This window comes from Sapajus apella, unplaced genomic scaffold, assembly GCF_009761245.1.
Source record: "Sapajus apella isolate SASKATOON/1434 unplaced genomic scaffold, GSC_monkey_1.0 scaffold45, whole genome shotgun sequence".
Classification (NCBI taxonomy): domain Eukaryota; kingdom Metazoa; phylum Chordata; class Mammalia; order Primates; family Cebidae; genus Sapajus; species Sapajus apella.
The window spans coordinates 9,419,185-9,435,473 of NW_022436985.1; the positions used below are offsets into that span (position 1 = coordinate 9,419,185).

General features: G+C 39.3%; 1 protein-coding gene across 2 annotated transcripts in view; it reads right to left on the reverse strand.

Moving 5' to 3' along the window:
- Positions 1-16,289, reverse strand: part of HERC5 (HECT and RLD domain containing E3 ubiquitin protein ligase 5) — a 56,450-nt gene that overhangs the window by 2,390 nt on the left and 37,771 nt on the right. For both annotated transcript variants that reach the window (XM_032239641.1, XM_032239642.1), the window contains 3 exons: positions 9,787-9,953; positions 4,411-4,477; positions 3,430-3,500 (listed from right to left, as the gene is read on the reverse strand). In XM_032239641.1, the coding sequence (XP_032095532.1) occupies positions 3,430-3,500; positions 4,411-4,477; positions 9,787-9,953 (305 nt within the window). The remainder of the gene's footprint in view (positions 1-3,429; positions 3,501-4,410; positions 4,478-9,786; positions 9,954-16,289) is intronic.

The window sequence follows — 16,289 nt, forward strand, 5'->3', positions numbered from 1 at the left end:
CCAGCACTTTGGGAGGCCGAGGCGGGTGGATCACGAGGTCAAGAGATCGAGACCATCCTGGTCAACATGGTGAAACCCCGTCTCTACTAAAAATACAAAACATTAGCTGGGCTTGGTGGCGCGTGCCTGTAATCCCAGCTACTGAGGAGGTTGAGGCAGGAGAATTGCCTGAACCCAGGAGAATTGCCCGAACCCAGGAGGCGGAGGACGCGGTGAGCCGAGATCGCGCCATTGCACTCCAGCCTGGGTAACAACAGTGAAACTCCATCTCAAAAAAAAAAAAGAATTAGTAACTTAACAAAATTTAAAGAAACAGTCATATCCACATGTATAGTATAGATGCTAATATACCTGTTCTAGTAACTAGCAGAAAAGCTGCTGGGAGTGGTGGCTCACGCCTGTAATCCCAGCACTTTGGGAGGCCCAGGTGGGCTGATCATGAGGTCAAGAAATGGAGAACATCCTGGCCAGCATGGTGAAACCCTGTCTCTCGTGGTGGCTCCTGCCTGTAGTCCCAGCTACTTGGGAGGCTGAGGCAGGAGAATCGCTTGAACTGGGGAGGCAGAGGTTCCAGTGAACTGGGATTGCACCACTGCACTCCAGCCTGGCGACAGAGTGAGACTCTGTCTAAAAAAAAAAAGAAAAAAAAAAAGAAAAGCAGACAAAAAATTTTAGGGACCGAGAAGATTCAAATACAATAAATGATCCAAGAAACCTATTTAGAATACTGCAGCAAGATCTCTACATAGAAAACTACATAACATTTTTTCAAGAATGACTAAAAACAAGCTAAACAAATGGAGATTCTATATTCATAGATTAAAGACTCATTATTTTAAGATGTTGCCAGGTGCGATGGCTGGTGCCTGTAATCTCAGCACTTTGGGAGGCCAAAGCAGGCATATCACCTGAGGTCAGGAGTTTGAGACCAACCTGGCTAACATGGTGAAACCCCATTTCTACTAGAAAAACAAAAAATTAACTGGACATAGTGATATGGGCCTGTAATCCCAGCTACTCTGGAGGCTGAGGCAGGAGAATTGTCTGAATCCAGGAGGCAGAGGCTGCAGTGAGCAGAGATCATGCCATTGCACTACAGCTTAAGCAACAAGAGCGAAACTCCATCTTAAAAAAAAAAAAAAAAAAAAGTCAACTTTCCCAAAATTGATCTATATAGGTTTAATACAATCACAGTTTTTTTTTTTTTTTTTTTTTTTTTTTAGATGGGGTTTTTCTCGGTCACTGGGGTGGAGTGCAATGGCACGATCTCAGCTCACTGCCACCTCCACCTCCTGGGCTCAAGTGATTCTCCTGCCTCAGCTTCCCTAGTAGCTGGGACTATAGGTGCATGCCACCACGCCCAGTTAAGTTTTGTATTTTTAGTAGAGATGGGGTTTCACCATGTTGGCCAGGATAGTCTTGAGCTCTTGACCTTGTGATCCGCCCACCTGGGCCTCCCAAAGTGCTGGGATTACAGGTGTGAGCCACCACACCTGGCACAATCACAGTTAAATGAAAAAATAAAACCTGATCCATATCTTGCATCTTATTAAAAAATCAATTAAAGTGGATTGTAGATCTAAATATGAGAAATAAAATAAGCTTCTAGAAGAAAATATAGGGGAATATGTTCATAGCCATAGGATAGGAAAGTATTCAGAAAATAGAAAAACAGAAAAATACTAAGCATTAAGGAAAATATTGATAAAGTGGACTACATTACAATTACAAATTTTGGTTAATCAAAAGACACATTTAAAAAGTGAAAAGACAAGCTACAGTATATAAGAAGATATTTGCAGTACATATAACCAACAAAATACTTGCATCTAGAACTCCCATAAACTGACAAGAAAAAAAAAAAGCAACAGAAAAATAGACTAAAGATGAGGAATAACTATTTCTGAAAAGAGGACATTCAAACAGTCAATAAGCATATAAAGTGCTTAGCATTAATAATCAGAGAAATGCAAATTAAAACCACAATGAAATACTACTATATACCCACTAAAATGGCTAATTTAAAAAAGACTAGTAATACTAAGTATTAGAGTGGATATGGAGCAATTAGAACTGTCATACCCTACTGATGAAAGTCTGCCTCCATTTTTTGTTTGCTTATTGACAGCTTTCAAGTCCCACTCCTCCTCCTTTTTCCTCTTTTGCCTCCACAGCTGCACAACACAGGCTTGCTCCCTGGGCATCCACTGATGGTTGCATGGCTTAAACTTCCTCACACATGCTCTGGGTTGCACGGGAACCGTGACCCCGGCCCCAGGCCTGAACCACCATAAAAACTAAAGCCACCTGCCTCTCTCTTCACTTAAGCCAAACAGACCAACTTAGATGCCTGTCCAGCTCTCCCCAGAAGACCCCATTATGTACTAAACATTTTCAAACTCTCTGGCATATATATGGCATCATCCATATCAATATCCAAATGAATTTCAGGGAGGAGGGTTGATCCTGCTCTGCATGGGTCAAGGGGCAATCACAAGGCACTGAGCACTTCTCCCAGTTGCATACCAACAGAAATGCCCGTACATAAACAAAACACATGTACAAGAATGTTCACCATAGCATTATGCATAATAGTACAAAACCTGAAATACTACAGATATATAAACTGTGATGTATTCATACAATATACAACTATATAGATGGAAATGTTTTATTTCTTGATCTGGCTAGTAATTACAAAGGCATGTTTGCTTTGTGAAATTCACTAAACTATGCATTTAGAATTTGTGCAATTTTCTGTTTTATAGATTACACTTCAATACAAAGTTTTTTAACAAGATTAGAAAATCATGGAAAAAGATGTGATGTAGGCCAGCATGCTTCCTAGTGATCTCTTTGCTACTTTGACCAACTATCAAGGGGAGGTTCTATAATCCCAAACTCCATGGCTTTAAATGGCATTCTATAAGATATTGGGAAGTCAAAATACCATAGTAATGTTTTCAACAAATACTTACTAGGTGCCTGCAATGTACCAGGCACCACTGTAGATACTCTAGGTACTGAATATACAGTGGTGAAGAATACAGACCAAGCCCCTAACACATTGACTATCATGGGGAAAAAAAATGAGAAATAAATAAGCAAATAAACTCTTAGGGTAGGTGACGTGTGATATGAAAAGAAAAAGTAAAGCAGAGTGAATGGATGAAGAGGTACAGATGTTGGTGTTATAATTTTGGACAGGAAGAAAAGGAAAGGTCTCTATGAGAAAGCCATTTCCATTCTTTACCACAATATAAACTCCATGATATATATGTAAAAACACATACAACACATACCAAATTCTCTGCCTTAGTGAAAAATGATTGAGAATGAAAAATTACAAGAGCTAAAAGGAATTTTTAGAGCTCAGTGAAATAAAAATAGTATATATACAAACCAAATATTTCATTTATTTGTACCTACTTGTTAGTCTGGTTGACAATTATGTTGCTTCCATTAGGAATTAAGTCGGTGTCATTTCTGTCCCAGTGTACCTGTAACCAAAAATGAACTCGGATAATATCTCCAACATAATTTTGAACAATCTATCATCAACAAAAACACTTTGGATCATGCTACCTTTTCTAAAGAATTTTTAAAAATGTGTATTTTTGTCACAAAAGGTAGCATGGAATTTACAAACAAAAAATTATACCCTATCATACTGAATAAAAACGAATTTTTTCAAAGCTTGAGTTCTCTTATTGTAACTGATCAAATTAAACAAATTAATTGGAAAACTGCCATATCTCGGTATTCACTTCATACTGTGTAGACCCAGTATGGTAGATTTACAAAAATGGCCACAAATTCTTCCCATCCTGGTTCTCCTGCCCTTTTGCCTGTGACTTGCAACACTTCCAATCAAGTGGGGAGGCTATCTCTTCAGCCACTGAATCTGGGCATGGCCGTGTGAAGTACTTTAGCCAATGGGATCTAACGGAAGCAGAAGCTTGTGTGCTTGAGCTTGCTATCTCTTCCTCTCTGTAACCTTAAGGCCACCATGTGAAGAATAGCCTGCAGTCTTGCTTCAAAAGCCTCAGCTAGCTTATTGGAGAATGAGAGACCACAGGGAACTGAGACAAGCTGTTCCAGTTGATATCCTTTAACCCAACCAGCCTCTGCCAGCTACTAGGTGTGTGAATGACACCACTGTAGAACATCCAGCCCAGTTAAGTTGGCCCAGTTTGGAAATCCACAAAATTGTATTTGTTGTTTAGGCCACTAGGTTTTAGGGTTGGCTGTTACATAGTAAAATCTAACTGATGCACCCAGATCATGATGAAGAACAATACCTTTCTCACTAATTCAGGTTTTTTAAGTAAAAGTTGACATGTTTGGTTAAATATGTTGAGGATTAATCAGATTAAAATTAATCTGTTATCTGCTTTTATTGTTACTCACATTAAAATGGATGTAAAATACTTCTTCAAAGTTATCACCTTCATCATCCAGAATTGTTTGCAAATTCCTAAGAAAAAATAATCTTGTCTTTAAAAAGGTAATAACCATGATCACTAGACATATCTAAAATAAACAATGTATAGCTATTCTGAAGGTAGGAGGTCAGGTATAGTTCACAGCACCTCTTTCTCAGCATACTGATAGTCTAAACAGGGCCAGACCTCAACTAAACATGTCAAAGTTAGGAAGTTTATCTGCAATTCTGCAGGCTGACTGCCTACTTTATAGCTCTCTTCCCTTTACCCTAAATTCCTTACCTAATGATTGTAGGTTTCTATTCAGAAAAAGATTCATAACATGTTCACTGATGCTGAAAACTCATTCATACTGGTGTTACCTTTATTGAAGTTTTTGAAATTTACAGAATAGGTCTCATATTATATATCAGGTATCAGTAACTGAGGAGTGGGTGGGTCAAATGACCTTCTCTGCATCTCTTGTCCCAATATCATCAAGCTTCAGAAACACCTGAAATTAGACTGCCTTAATAGTTTCAGGGCATTTGTGAGAATAGAGGTCACATCAAAATGGACAGTAACCAATTTTTAAATATTTCCATCCTGTCATTCTATGATGCTTTATACATGCGCTGAAGTAACATGTCTTGTATTTGCTCATTCACTTGAATATTTATTCAACAAACATTTAAGCAACCCCTACTGTAGAAGGCACAGGGGATGTTTAGTTGAGACTAAGATATTACTGCCAATAAGCTCTGGAACTTGAAGGTGAGGTATGCTGATGGGAGTTCCACCTACAATACAGTGAGGTATGTGGGCAGAGAACTATGGAAATCACATAGGTATAGGCTTAAAAGAGCACAGTCCACTAAGACAGTACCTAGTAGAGTCATGGGGGTGAGGCTGCTCTAGAGACCCCAGAAGAGCCACCAGTGTGCAATTCTTGCCTGAGGGAGAACCACAAGCACTCAACATTAATGTGTACGAGCTTCCAGGTGGGCTGTGCCCAACAAAGCCATGGGGATTGGGCTGCCTGGAAACTTAGGAGCCCAACCCCAACTCTAGTGTGTCCTGAAGGTGAGACATTGAGTCAAAGATTGTTCTCAAGCCTTAAGATTTAATGTTGCATGCCACGTTGGGTTTTGGACTTTGTTGGGACCTATTACCCCTTTATTCTTTCCTATTACTCCCTTTTGAATTGGGAATGTCTATCCTCTGCCTTTTCCATCATTGTATTTAATTTAATTTATTTTGAGACAGAGTCTCACTCTGTGGCCCAGGTTTGAGTGCACAGGTGTGATCTGGGCTCACTGCAATCTCCACCTCCCAAGTTCAAGCAATGCTCATGCTTCAGCCTCCTACCTAGAATCACAGGCACATGCCAAATCTTTTAAGTTCGGTTTCTTTTCTAATAATAAATTCCACTTCAAATAATTCTCCCTGCTTGCATTTTGGTATAAGCAGTCAAGAAAAGCCATAATGCTCCTTTACTACTTTGCTTAGAGATTTCTTCTGTCAAATATCCTATTTTGTTGTTAAGAATCTTACTTTCCACAAAACACTAGGATACAACACAATTCAGCCATATTCTTTGCCACTTTATGTAATAACAAAGTTCACCTCTCTTCCAATTTCCAATGTGTTCCTCACTTCCATCTGAGGCCTCTTCAGGATTGCCTTTATCGTCTGTGTTTCTACTAACGTGCTGATTACGATCACTTAGGTAATCTTTAAGAAGACTGGGGATTTCTCTACAGGTCTTTTCTTCTTCTGAGCCCTTGCCAGAACTGCTCTATAGGGCAATACAGGATTTTTCTAGCATGTATCTCAAAACTCTTCTACTACCTACTCATTACCCAGTTCCAAATTTGCTTCCAACATCCCACTTCTTGGTACCAATTTCTCTTAGCTCATTTAGGCTGCTACAACAAAATACCTTAGACTGAGTAATTTACAAATAGAAATTTATTGCTCACAGTTCTGGAGGCTTGGAAATCCAAGATCAAAGTGCCAGCAGATTTGGTGTCTGAATCTAAAGAAAATGGGTGATGACCCATTCCTTTTCAATGGTGTCTTCTATGTGTCCTCTCATGGTGGAAGGGGCAAACAGGCACCCTTGAGCCTTGGACCTCTTTCATAAGGGAATGAATTTCACTCATAAGGGCTCCACACTGGGGATTAGACTTCAAAATATGAATTTTGGGGGAATACATTCAGACCCCCATAGCACCTTGTCTTCTGCATTTTTCTAATACCCTCTTGATGAAAGAGAAGTTTTTAAATCTTATCATAGTTAAATTTATTAATTTTTTCCTTAATGCTGGTGCACTGCATGTCTTCTTTAAGAAATCTCAAAAGATAATTCTTCTATATTTTCATGATTTTTGCATTTAATATCTAAATCCTTCATCTACATGAAGTTGACTATCATATATGGCATAAGACAAGGATCCACTTTTATTTTTTCCCTAGGTAGATATCATTTTTTTCCAGCTCCATTTATTAAGTAGTACTCCTATTCCCCTTGATCAAATATGTCACTTCTAATAAAGTTCCATATAGGCATGAGTCCATTTCTGAGATTTCTCTTCTGTTCTATTGGAAAACCTGCACCAATATCATACTTTCCTAATTAATACAGCTTTCTAATAATTCTTGATAGCTGACAGACCAAGTTCTCCATCTTTATTTAAGAATTATTCCTGGCTATTCTTGGCCCTTTGTTGTCTGTCCATATAAATTTTAGAACCAGGTTGTCAAGTTTAATAAAAAGCCTCCTGGGATTAAACTTGGAGTTTTAATGAATACAGAGATCAGTGAATCTGAGCCAGTCCAGCAATTCTTGGGAATCCTTGGGCCTTTATAGAGTTAATGAGGTCAAAACTATTTTTATAACATCATTAAGATATTATTTGCCTCTTTCCACATTCTGTTGTGACAAGAGAAGAGTTTTCTGCCAGGTGCGGTGGCTCACACCTGTAATCCCAGCACTTTGGGAGGCTGAGGGGGTGGATCACAAGGTCAGGAGTTCAAGACCAGCCTGGCCAAGATGGTGAAACCCTGTTTCTACTAAGAATACAAAAAAAATTAGCAGAGCGTGGTGGTGGGCTCTTGTAATCCCAGCTACTCAGGAGGCTCAGGCAGAGAACTGCTTGAATCTGGGAGGTGGAAGTTGCAGTGGGCCAAGATTGCACCACTGCACTCCAGCCTGGGCGACAGAGTGAGACTCCATCTCAAAATATATACATACATACATACATAAAAATAAGAGTTTTCAAGAGCCTATATGATACTGTGGAATGCTCTGATAGCTAACAGAATGAATATTTGTATATTCCTGTGTTTAAAATATTTAATTTCTAATCTTGTAAATATTGACAGATGTAACCAACCTAAGTAAAAGCCCTCTGGAGTCCTCAATAATTTTTAAGAGCATCTTAAGACCTAAAAGTTTGAGAAACAATGATACAAATTTAAAGATCTTTTAGTTCATGTATATTGTTATTAAGTTTATTAAGTCTTTTGAGGCATAAGCATTATTTACATTATCATCAATGTTTCCAGTAAAATAATGACTAATTTATCTCTTTCTTTCTAAATCTTGCGCTTTTGATATTTTTTTCCTTTTGTCTTATTAGTATAGTTAGTATAATGATTAACAGATTCTGCAGCCAGACTGTGTTCAAATCATGGTTCTGCCATTATGGGGCCTTGAGCAAGTTACCTAACCTCTCTGTGTTTTACTTTCTGAATCTGTAAAAGAGGGATGCTAATAATACTAAAATCATATTATTGTTCTTATTCTTCTTTTTAAATTGAGACAGGGTCTTCTTCTGTTGTCCAGGCTGGAGTGCAGTGGTATAATCATGGCTCACTACAGCTTCGACCTCCCAGGCTCAATCTATCCACCCACCTCAGCCTCCTGAGTAGCTGGGACCACAGGCATGTGCCACCATGCCTGGCTAATTTTTTTTTTTTTTTGTAGAGATGAGTTCTCGCTATGTTGGCCAGGCTGGTCTCAAACTCCTGGGCTCAAGCAATCCATCTGCCTCAGCCTCCCAAAGTGCTAGGATTACAGGGATAAGCCATCATACCTGGCCTGTTCTTACCCTTTTTTTTTTAAATTGAATTTTAGGTTTTGGAGTACATGTGAAGAACATGCAAGATTGTCGCATAGGTACACACGTGGCAGTGTGATTTGCTGCCTTCCTCCCCATCACCTATATCTGGCATTTCTCTCCATGCTATCTCTCCCCAACTCCCCACCTCCCGCTGTCCCTCCCCTATTTCCCCTCAACAGACCCCAGTGTGTAGTGCTCCCCTCCCTGTGTTCTCATTGTTCAACACCTGCCTATGAGTGAGAACATGCAGTGTTTGATTTTCTGCTCTTGTGTCAGTTTGCTGAGAATGATGGTTTCCAGGTCCATCCATGTCCCTACAAAGGACACGAACTCTCTGTAGTATTTCATTGCATAAGTATACCAAAAATATATCATTCCCTTATTGAGGGACATTTAGGGAGTCTTTATATTATAAACTATAAATACAGTGTATATTAGCATACAGCGATCGTTGCGCGGTTGTATATTTCTGAAAGTTAAATGTCTAGAAGTAGAATTGTTGAATCAATAAGGCAAACACGTTTTGATTTTGATAAATCCTGCCACGCTGTTCTCTGAAAAGGAGTACCAATTTATATTTCCACTAATAATACTTGAAATTAGAATGAAACTTTTCAAGCCCTTGCTAATACCACATAGCATCAACACTTCAAACCACAGTCAATTTGAAGTATAAATTAGCTTCTCATTTTAATATGCATTCTATGAGCACTGGTGAGGTTGAAGACATTTTATTTAGGAGGCATTTCTGTTGCTTCTTTCCCAAGTTGCCTTCTTCGATACTTTATCAGTATTTCTTATGGATGTGCAGGAATGCTATACACAGCAGGGATATTAAAACCCTTCTACTGTTGCCATTTTTTTGTGAGGTGGTGGCTTCTCTTTTAACTTAGAAATGAGTTTCCATTTTAAAGGTAATAACATGAAACAGCATTTAATACAACCATCACTAGCAGATTTTGCACCAAGGTGCAACCTGTGCTCTGTGCATGACTGCTTCTACACAGAAAAAGTTGAAAGATTAGTGCAAACATTGAAGACTAGTTATGGAAATAATCAACACTTCTTAATAGAAAATGAAACTGTTACCCAACAATTCTTGTCAAAGTTGAAACTGGTCTAAAGCACCTAAAATGCTGCTATTGAACATGAAAATATTATGAAGCGTGTGAATTTAAATATTTGCCTAAATATACGTTAGATAGGGTCCTTTCCCAGAAACTACATTTACTTACTTTCCCAAATCAGGACTGAGTTCTTTTAAGTCTTCCAATGATGGCATTTGGTCCAAAAGTTTCTTAAACAGTGCCAGTGGGAAAGGGAGGTTGGCAACACTGCAATTGAACAGGGAAAGCCCACACAGCACCCCAAAGAAGAAGTACCTTTTCTTCTCAAATTTAGGCTAAAAAGCAAAAAAAAAAGTCAAAGTATTATAAGTTTTTATCAGTACAATAAAAAAATTATATTAAATAAATCTTTGTTCCTCTTTCATAAATCTCAAATTGAAAAATGTAAAGCTCAAGATAAGAATGTTTAGGGTTTATATTAGGTTGGTGTAAAAGTAATTGCAGTTTTTGCCATTAAAAGTAAAGGCAAGGCCTGGTGTGGTGGCTCATGCCTGTAATCCCAGCACTTTGGGACGCTGAGGCAGGCAGATGACCTGAGGTTGACAGTTTGAGACCAACCTCACCAACATGGAGAAAACCTGTCTCTACTAAAAATACAAAAATTGGCCAGGCATGGTGGTGCATACCTGTAATCCTATCCCTAGGGAGGCTGAGGCAGGAGAATTGCTTAAACCTGGGAGGCGGAGGTTGCAGTGAGCAGAGATCATGCCACTGCACCCTAGCCTGGGCAACAGAGCAAGACTCTGTCTCAAAAAAAAAAAAAAAAAAAAAAGTAAAACAAAAAACTGCAGTTAATTTTGCACCAACCTAATATTTGTTCATTAAGTCAATTTAAATCCCTGCCACTTTTATGCTTGTAATCCCAGCACTTTAGGGGCTGAGGTGGGCAGATCACCTGAGGTCAGGAGTTTGAGACCAGCCTGGCCAAAGTGGTGAAACCTCGTCTCCACTAAAAATTTAAAAATTAGCCAGGTGTGGTGGCATAAGCCTGTAATCCCAGCTACTGTAATCCTGCCAGGCTGAGGTGGGAAGATATCTTAAGCCTGGAAGGTGGAGGTTCCAGTGAGCTAAGATCATACCACTGCACTCCAGCCTGGGTGACAGAGTGAGATTCTGTCTCTGTCTCTCACACACACACACACCACACACACCACACACACACACACACACACACACACACACACACACACACACACACGCACGCACACACGAAGACGTTTGAACTGGGCAGAGCCCACCACAGCTCAGCAGGCTGCTGCAGGCAGACTGCTGCACTAGATTCCCTCCTTACTGGGCAGGGCATCTCTGAGAAAAGACAGTAGCCCGTCAGAGACTTACAAATAAAGCCCCACCTTCCTGGGACAGAGCACCTGGGAAAAGGGGCGGCTGTGGGCACAACTTCAGCAGACTTAAACATTCCTGCCTGGCTGCTCTGAAGAGAGCAGTGGATCTCCCAGCACAGCATTTGAGCTCTGATAAGGGACAGACTGCCTCTTCAAGTGGATCCCTGACCTCGTGGTATCCTGACTGTGAGACGCTTCCCAGCATGGGCCAACAGACACCTCATACAGGAGAGCTCTGGCTGGCATCTAGTGGGTACCCCTCTGGGACAAAGCTACTAGAAGAAGGAACAGGCAGCAATATTTGCCGTTCTGCAGTCTCCATCAGTGATACCCATGTAAGCAGGGTCTAGAATGGACTTCCAGCAACTCCAGCAGACCTGCAGCAGAGGGGCCTGACTGTTGGAAGGGAAACTAACAAAAAAAAAAAAAGAAATGGTCTCATCCATTAAGAGACCCTATCCAAAGGTCACCAACTTCAGAGACCAAAGATAGATAAATCCACTGGGAGAAACCAGTGCAAAAAGGTTGAAAATTCCAAAAACCACAATGCCTCTTCTCCTCCAAGGGATAACAACTCCTCTCCAGCAAGGGAACAAAACTGGATGGGGAATGAGTTTGACAAATTGACAGAAGTAGGCTTCAGAAGGTAGTTAATAACCAACTTCTCTGAGCTAAAGATTCTACCCAATGCAAGGAAGCTAGAACCCTGCAAAAATGGTTAGAAGAATTGCTAACTAGAATAGCCAGTTTAGAGAAGAACATAAACGACCTGATGGAACTGAAAAGCATAGCACAAGAACTTCAAGAAGCATAGACAAGTTTCAATAGCCGAATTGGTAAAGCAGAAGAAAGGATATCAGAAATTGAAGATCAACTTAATGAAATAAAGGGAGAAAACAAGATTAGAGTAAAAAGAGAGAAAAGAAACGAACAAAGCCTCCAAGGAATATGGAATTATGTGAAAAGACCAAATCTACATTTGATCCATGTACCTGAAAGCAATGGGGAGAATGAAACCAAGTTGAAAAACACTCTTCAGGATATCATCCAGGAGAACTTCCACAACATAACAAGGCAGACCAGCATTCAAATTCAGGAAATACAAAGAACACCACAAAGGTATTCCTCAAGAAGGGCAACCATAAGATACATAATCGTCAGATTCACCAGGGTTGAAATGAAGGAAAAAATGCTAAGGGCAGCCAGAGGGAAAGGTCAGGTCACCCACAAAGGGAAGCCCATCAGACTCACAGCGGATATCTCAGTAGAAACCCTACAAGCCAGAAAAGAGTGGGGGCCAATATTCAACATTCTTAAAGAAAAAAATTTTCAGCCCAGAATTTCATATCCAGCCAAACTAAGCTTCATAAGCGAAGGAGAAATAAAATTCTTTACACACAAGCAAATGCTGAAAGATTCTGTCACCACCAGGCCTGCCCTACAAGAGCTCCTGAAGGAAGCACTAAACATGAAAAAGAACAACCGGTACCAGCCACTGCAAAAACATAGCAAATTGTAAAGACCATCAATGCTATGAAGAAACTGCATCAACTAATGGGCAAAATAACCAGGTAATATCATAAGGGCAGGATCAAAGTCGCACTTAACAATATTAACCTTAAATGTAAATCGGCTAAATGCCCCAGTGAAAAAACACAGACTGGCAAATTGGATAAAGAGTCAAGACCCATCGGTGTGCTGTATTCACCTGACATGCAAAGACACACATATACTCAAAGGGATGGAGGAATATTTACCAAGCAAATGGAAAGCAAAAAAACAAAAACAAAAACAAAAACAAACAAAAAACCAAGGGTTGCAATCCTAGTCTCTGATAAAACAGACTTTAAATCAACATAGATCAAAGGAGACAAAGAAGGGTATCACATAATGGTAACGGGATCAATGCAACAAGGAAAGCTAACTATCCTAAATATATATGCACCAAATACAGCAGCACCCAGATTCATAAAGCAAGTTCTTAGAGACCTACAAAAAGACTTAGACTCCCACACAGTAATAGTGGGGGACTATAACACCCCACTGTCAATATTAGACAGTTCACCAAGACAGAAAATTAACAAGGATATCCAGGACTTGAACTCAGCTCTGGACCAAGTGGACCTAATAAATATCTAGAGAACTCTCTACCCCAAATCAACAGAATATATATTCTTCTCACCACCACATCGCCTTTATTCTAAAATTGACCACATAATTGGAAGTAAAACATTCCTCAGCAAATTCAAAAGAATGGAAATCATAACCAAGAGTCTCTCAGACCACAGTGCAATCAAATTAGATATTAGCATTAAGAAACTCACTCAAAACCACACAGCTACATGGAAACTGAACAACCTGCTCCTGAATGACTACTGGATAAATAATGAAATGAAGGCAGAAATATAGATGTTCTTTGAAACCAATGATAATGAAGACACAACATACCAGAATCTCTGGGACACATTTAAAGCAGTGTGTAGAGGGAAATTTATAGAACTAACTGCCCATAAGAGAAAGCAGGAAAGATCTAAAATCAACACCTTAACATCACAATTAAAAGAACTAGAGAAGACGAAACAAATTCAAATTCAAAAGCTAGCAGAAGACAAGAAATAACCAAGATCAGAGCAGAAGTGAAGAATATAGAGACATGAGAAGCCATTCAAAAAATGAATCCAGGAGCTGGTTTTTTGAAAAGATCAACAAAATAGGCTACTAGCCAGACTAATAAAGAAGAAAAGAGAGAAGAATCAAATAGATGCAATAAAAAATAATAAAGGAGATATCACCACTGATCCTACAGAAATACAAACTACCATCAGAGAATACTATAAACACCTCTACTCAAATGAACCAGAAAATCCAAAAGAAATGGATAAATTCCTGAATACTTACACCCTCCCAAGACTAAACCAGGAAGAAGCCAAATCCTTGAATAGGCCAATAACAAGTTCTAAAATTAAGGTAGCAATTAATAGCCTACAACCAAAAAAAGTCCAGGACCAGATGGTTTCACAGCCGAATTCTACCAGAGGTACAAAGAGGAGCTAGTACTATTCCTTCTGAAACTATTCCAAACAACAGAAAAAGAAGGAAACCTTCCTAATTCATTTTATTCGGCCAACATCATCCTGATACCAAATCCTGGCAGAGACACAACAAAAAAAGGAAATTTCAGGCCAGTATCCATGATGAACATCAATGCGAAAATCCTCAGTAAAAAACTGGCAAACTGAATCCAGCAGCACATCAAAAAGCTTACCCACCACAATCAAGTCAGCTTGATCCCTGGGATGCACAGCTGGTCCAACATACACAAATCAATAAACGTAATCCATCACATAAACAGAACCAAAGTCAAACACCACATGATTATCTCAATAGATGCAGAGAAGGGCTTCAACAAAAGTCAACAGCCCTTCATGCTAAAGACTCACAATAAACTAGGTATTGATGGAGTGTGTCTCAAAATAATAAGAGCTATTTATGACAAACCTACAGCCAATATCATACTAAATGGGCAAAAACTGGAAGTATTCCCTTTGAAAACCAGCACAAGGATGTCCTCTCTCACCACTCCTGTTCAACATAGTATTGGAAGTTCTGGCCAGGGCAATCAGGCAAGAGAAAGAAAGGGTATTCAATAAGGAAATGAAGAAGTCAAATTGTCTCTATTTGCAGATGACATGATTGTATATTTAGAAGACCCCATCGTTTCAGCCCCAAATCTCCTTAAACTGATAAGCAACTTCAGCAAAGTCTCAGGATACAAAATCAATGTGCCAAACTCACAAGCACTCCTATACAACAATAAGAGACTTAGAGCCAAATTGAGAACCAACTGCCATTCACGACTGCTACAAAGAGAATAAATACCTAGGAATACAACTAACAAGGATGTGAAGGACCTCCTCAAGAAGAACCACAAACCACTGCTCAAGGAAATGAGAGGACACAAACAAATGGAAAAATGTTCCATGCTTATGGTTAGGAATAATCAATATTGTGAAAATGGCCATACTGCCCAAAGTAATTTATACATTCAGTGCTATCCCCATCAAGCTACCTACTTTCTTCACAGAATCAGAAAAAAACTACTTTAAACTTCATATGGAACCAAAAGAGAGCCTGCATAGTCAAGACAATCCTAAGCAAAAAGAACAACCTGGAGGCATCACACTACCTGACTTCAAACTATACTACAAGGCTACAGTAATCAACACAGCATAGTACTGGTACCAAAACAGATACATAGACCAATGGAACAGAACAGAGGCCTCAGAAATAACACCACACATCTACAACCATCTGATCTTTGACAAGCCTGACAAAAACAAGCAATAGGGAAAGGATTCCCTATTTAATAGATGGTGTTGGGAAAACTGGTTAGCCATATGCAGAAAGCTGAAACTGGATCCCTTCCTTACACCTTATACAAAAATTAACTCAAGATGGGTTAAAGACTTAAACATAAGACCTAAAACCATAAAAACCCTAAACAAAACCTAGGCAATACCATTCAGGACACAGGCATGGGCGACGACTTCAAGATTAAAATACCAAAAGCATTGGCAACGAAAGCCAAAATAGTCAGATGGGATCTAATTAAACTAAAGAGCTTCTGCGCAGCAAAAGAAACTATCATCAGTGTGAACAGGCAACCAACAGAATGAAAGAGAATTTTTGCAATTTCTCCATCTGACAAAGGGCTAATATCCAGAATCTATAAAAAACTTAATCAAATTTACATAAAAAAAACAAACCACCCCATCAGAAAGTGGGAAAAGTATATGAACAGACACTTCTCCAAAGGAGACATTTATGCAGCCAATAAACATATGAAAAAAAGATAATCATCACTGGTCATTACAGAAATGCAAATCAACACCATAATGAGATATCATCTCATGTCAGTTAGAATGGTGATCATTAAAAAGGTCAGAGACAATAGATGCTGGAGAGGATGTGGAGAAAAAGGAACGCTTTTACACTGTTGGTGGGAGTGTAAATTCGTTCAACCACTGTGAAAGACAGTGTGGCAATTCCTCAAGGATCTAGAACTAGAAATACCATTTGACCCAGCAATCCCATTACTGGGTATATACCCAAAGGAGTATAAATCATTACATTATAAAGACACATGCACATGTATGTTTATTGAGGCACTGCTCACAACAGCAAAGACCTGGAACCAACCCAAATGTCCATCAATGACAGACTGGATAAAGAAAATGTGGCACATACATACCATAGAATACTATGCAG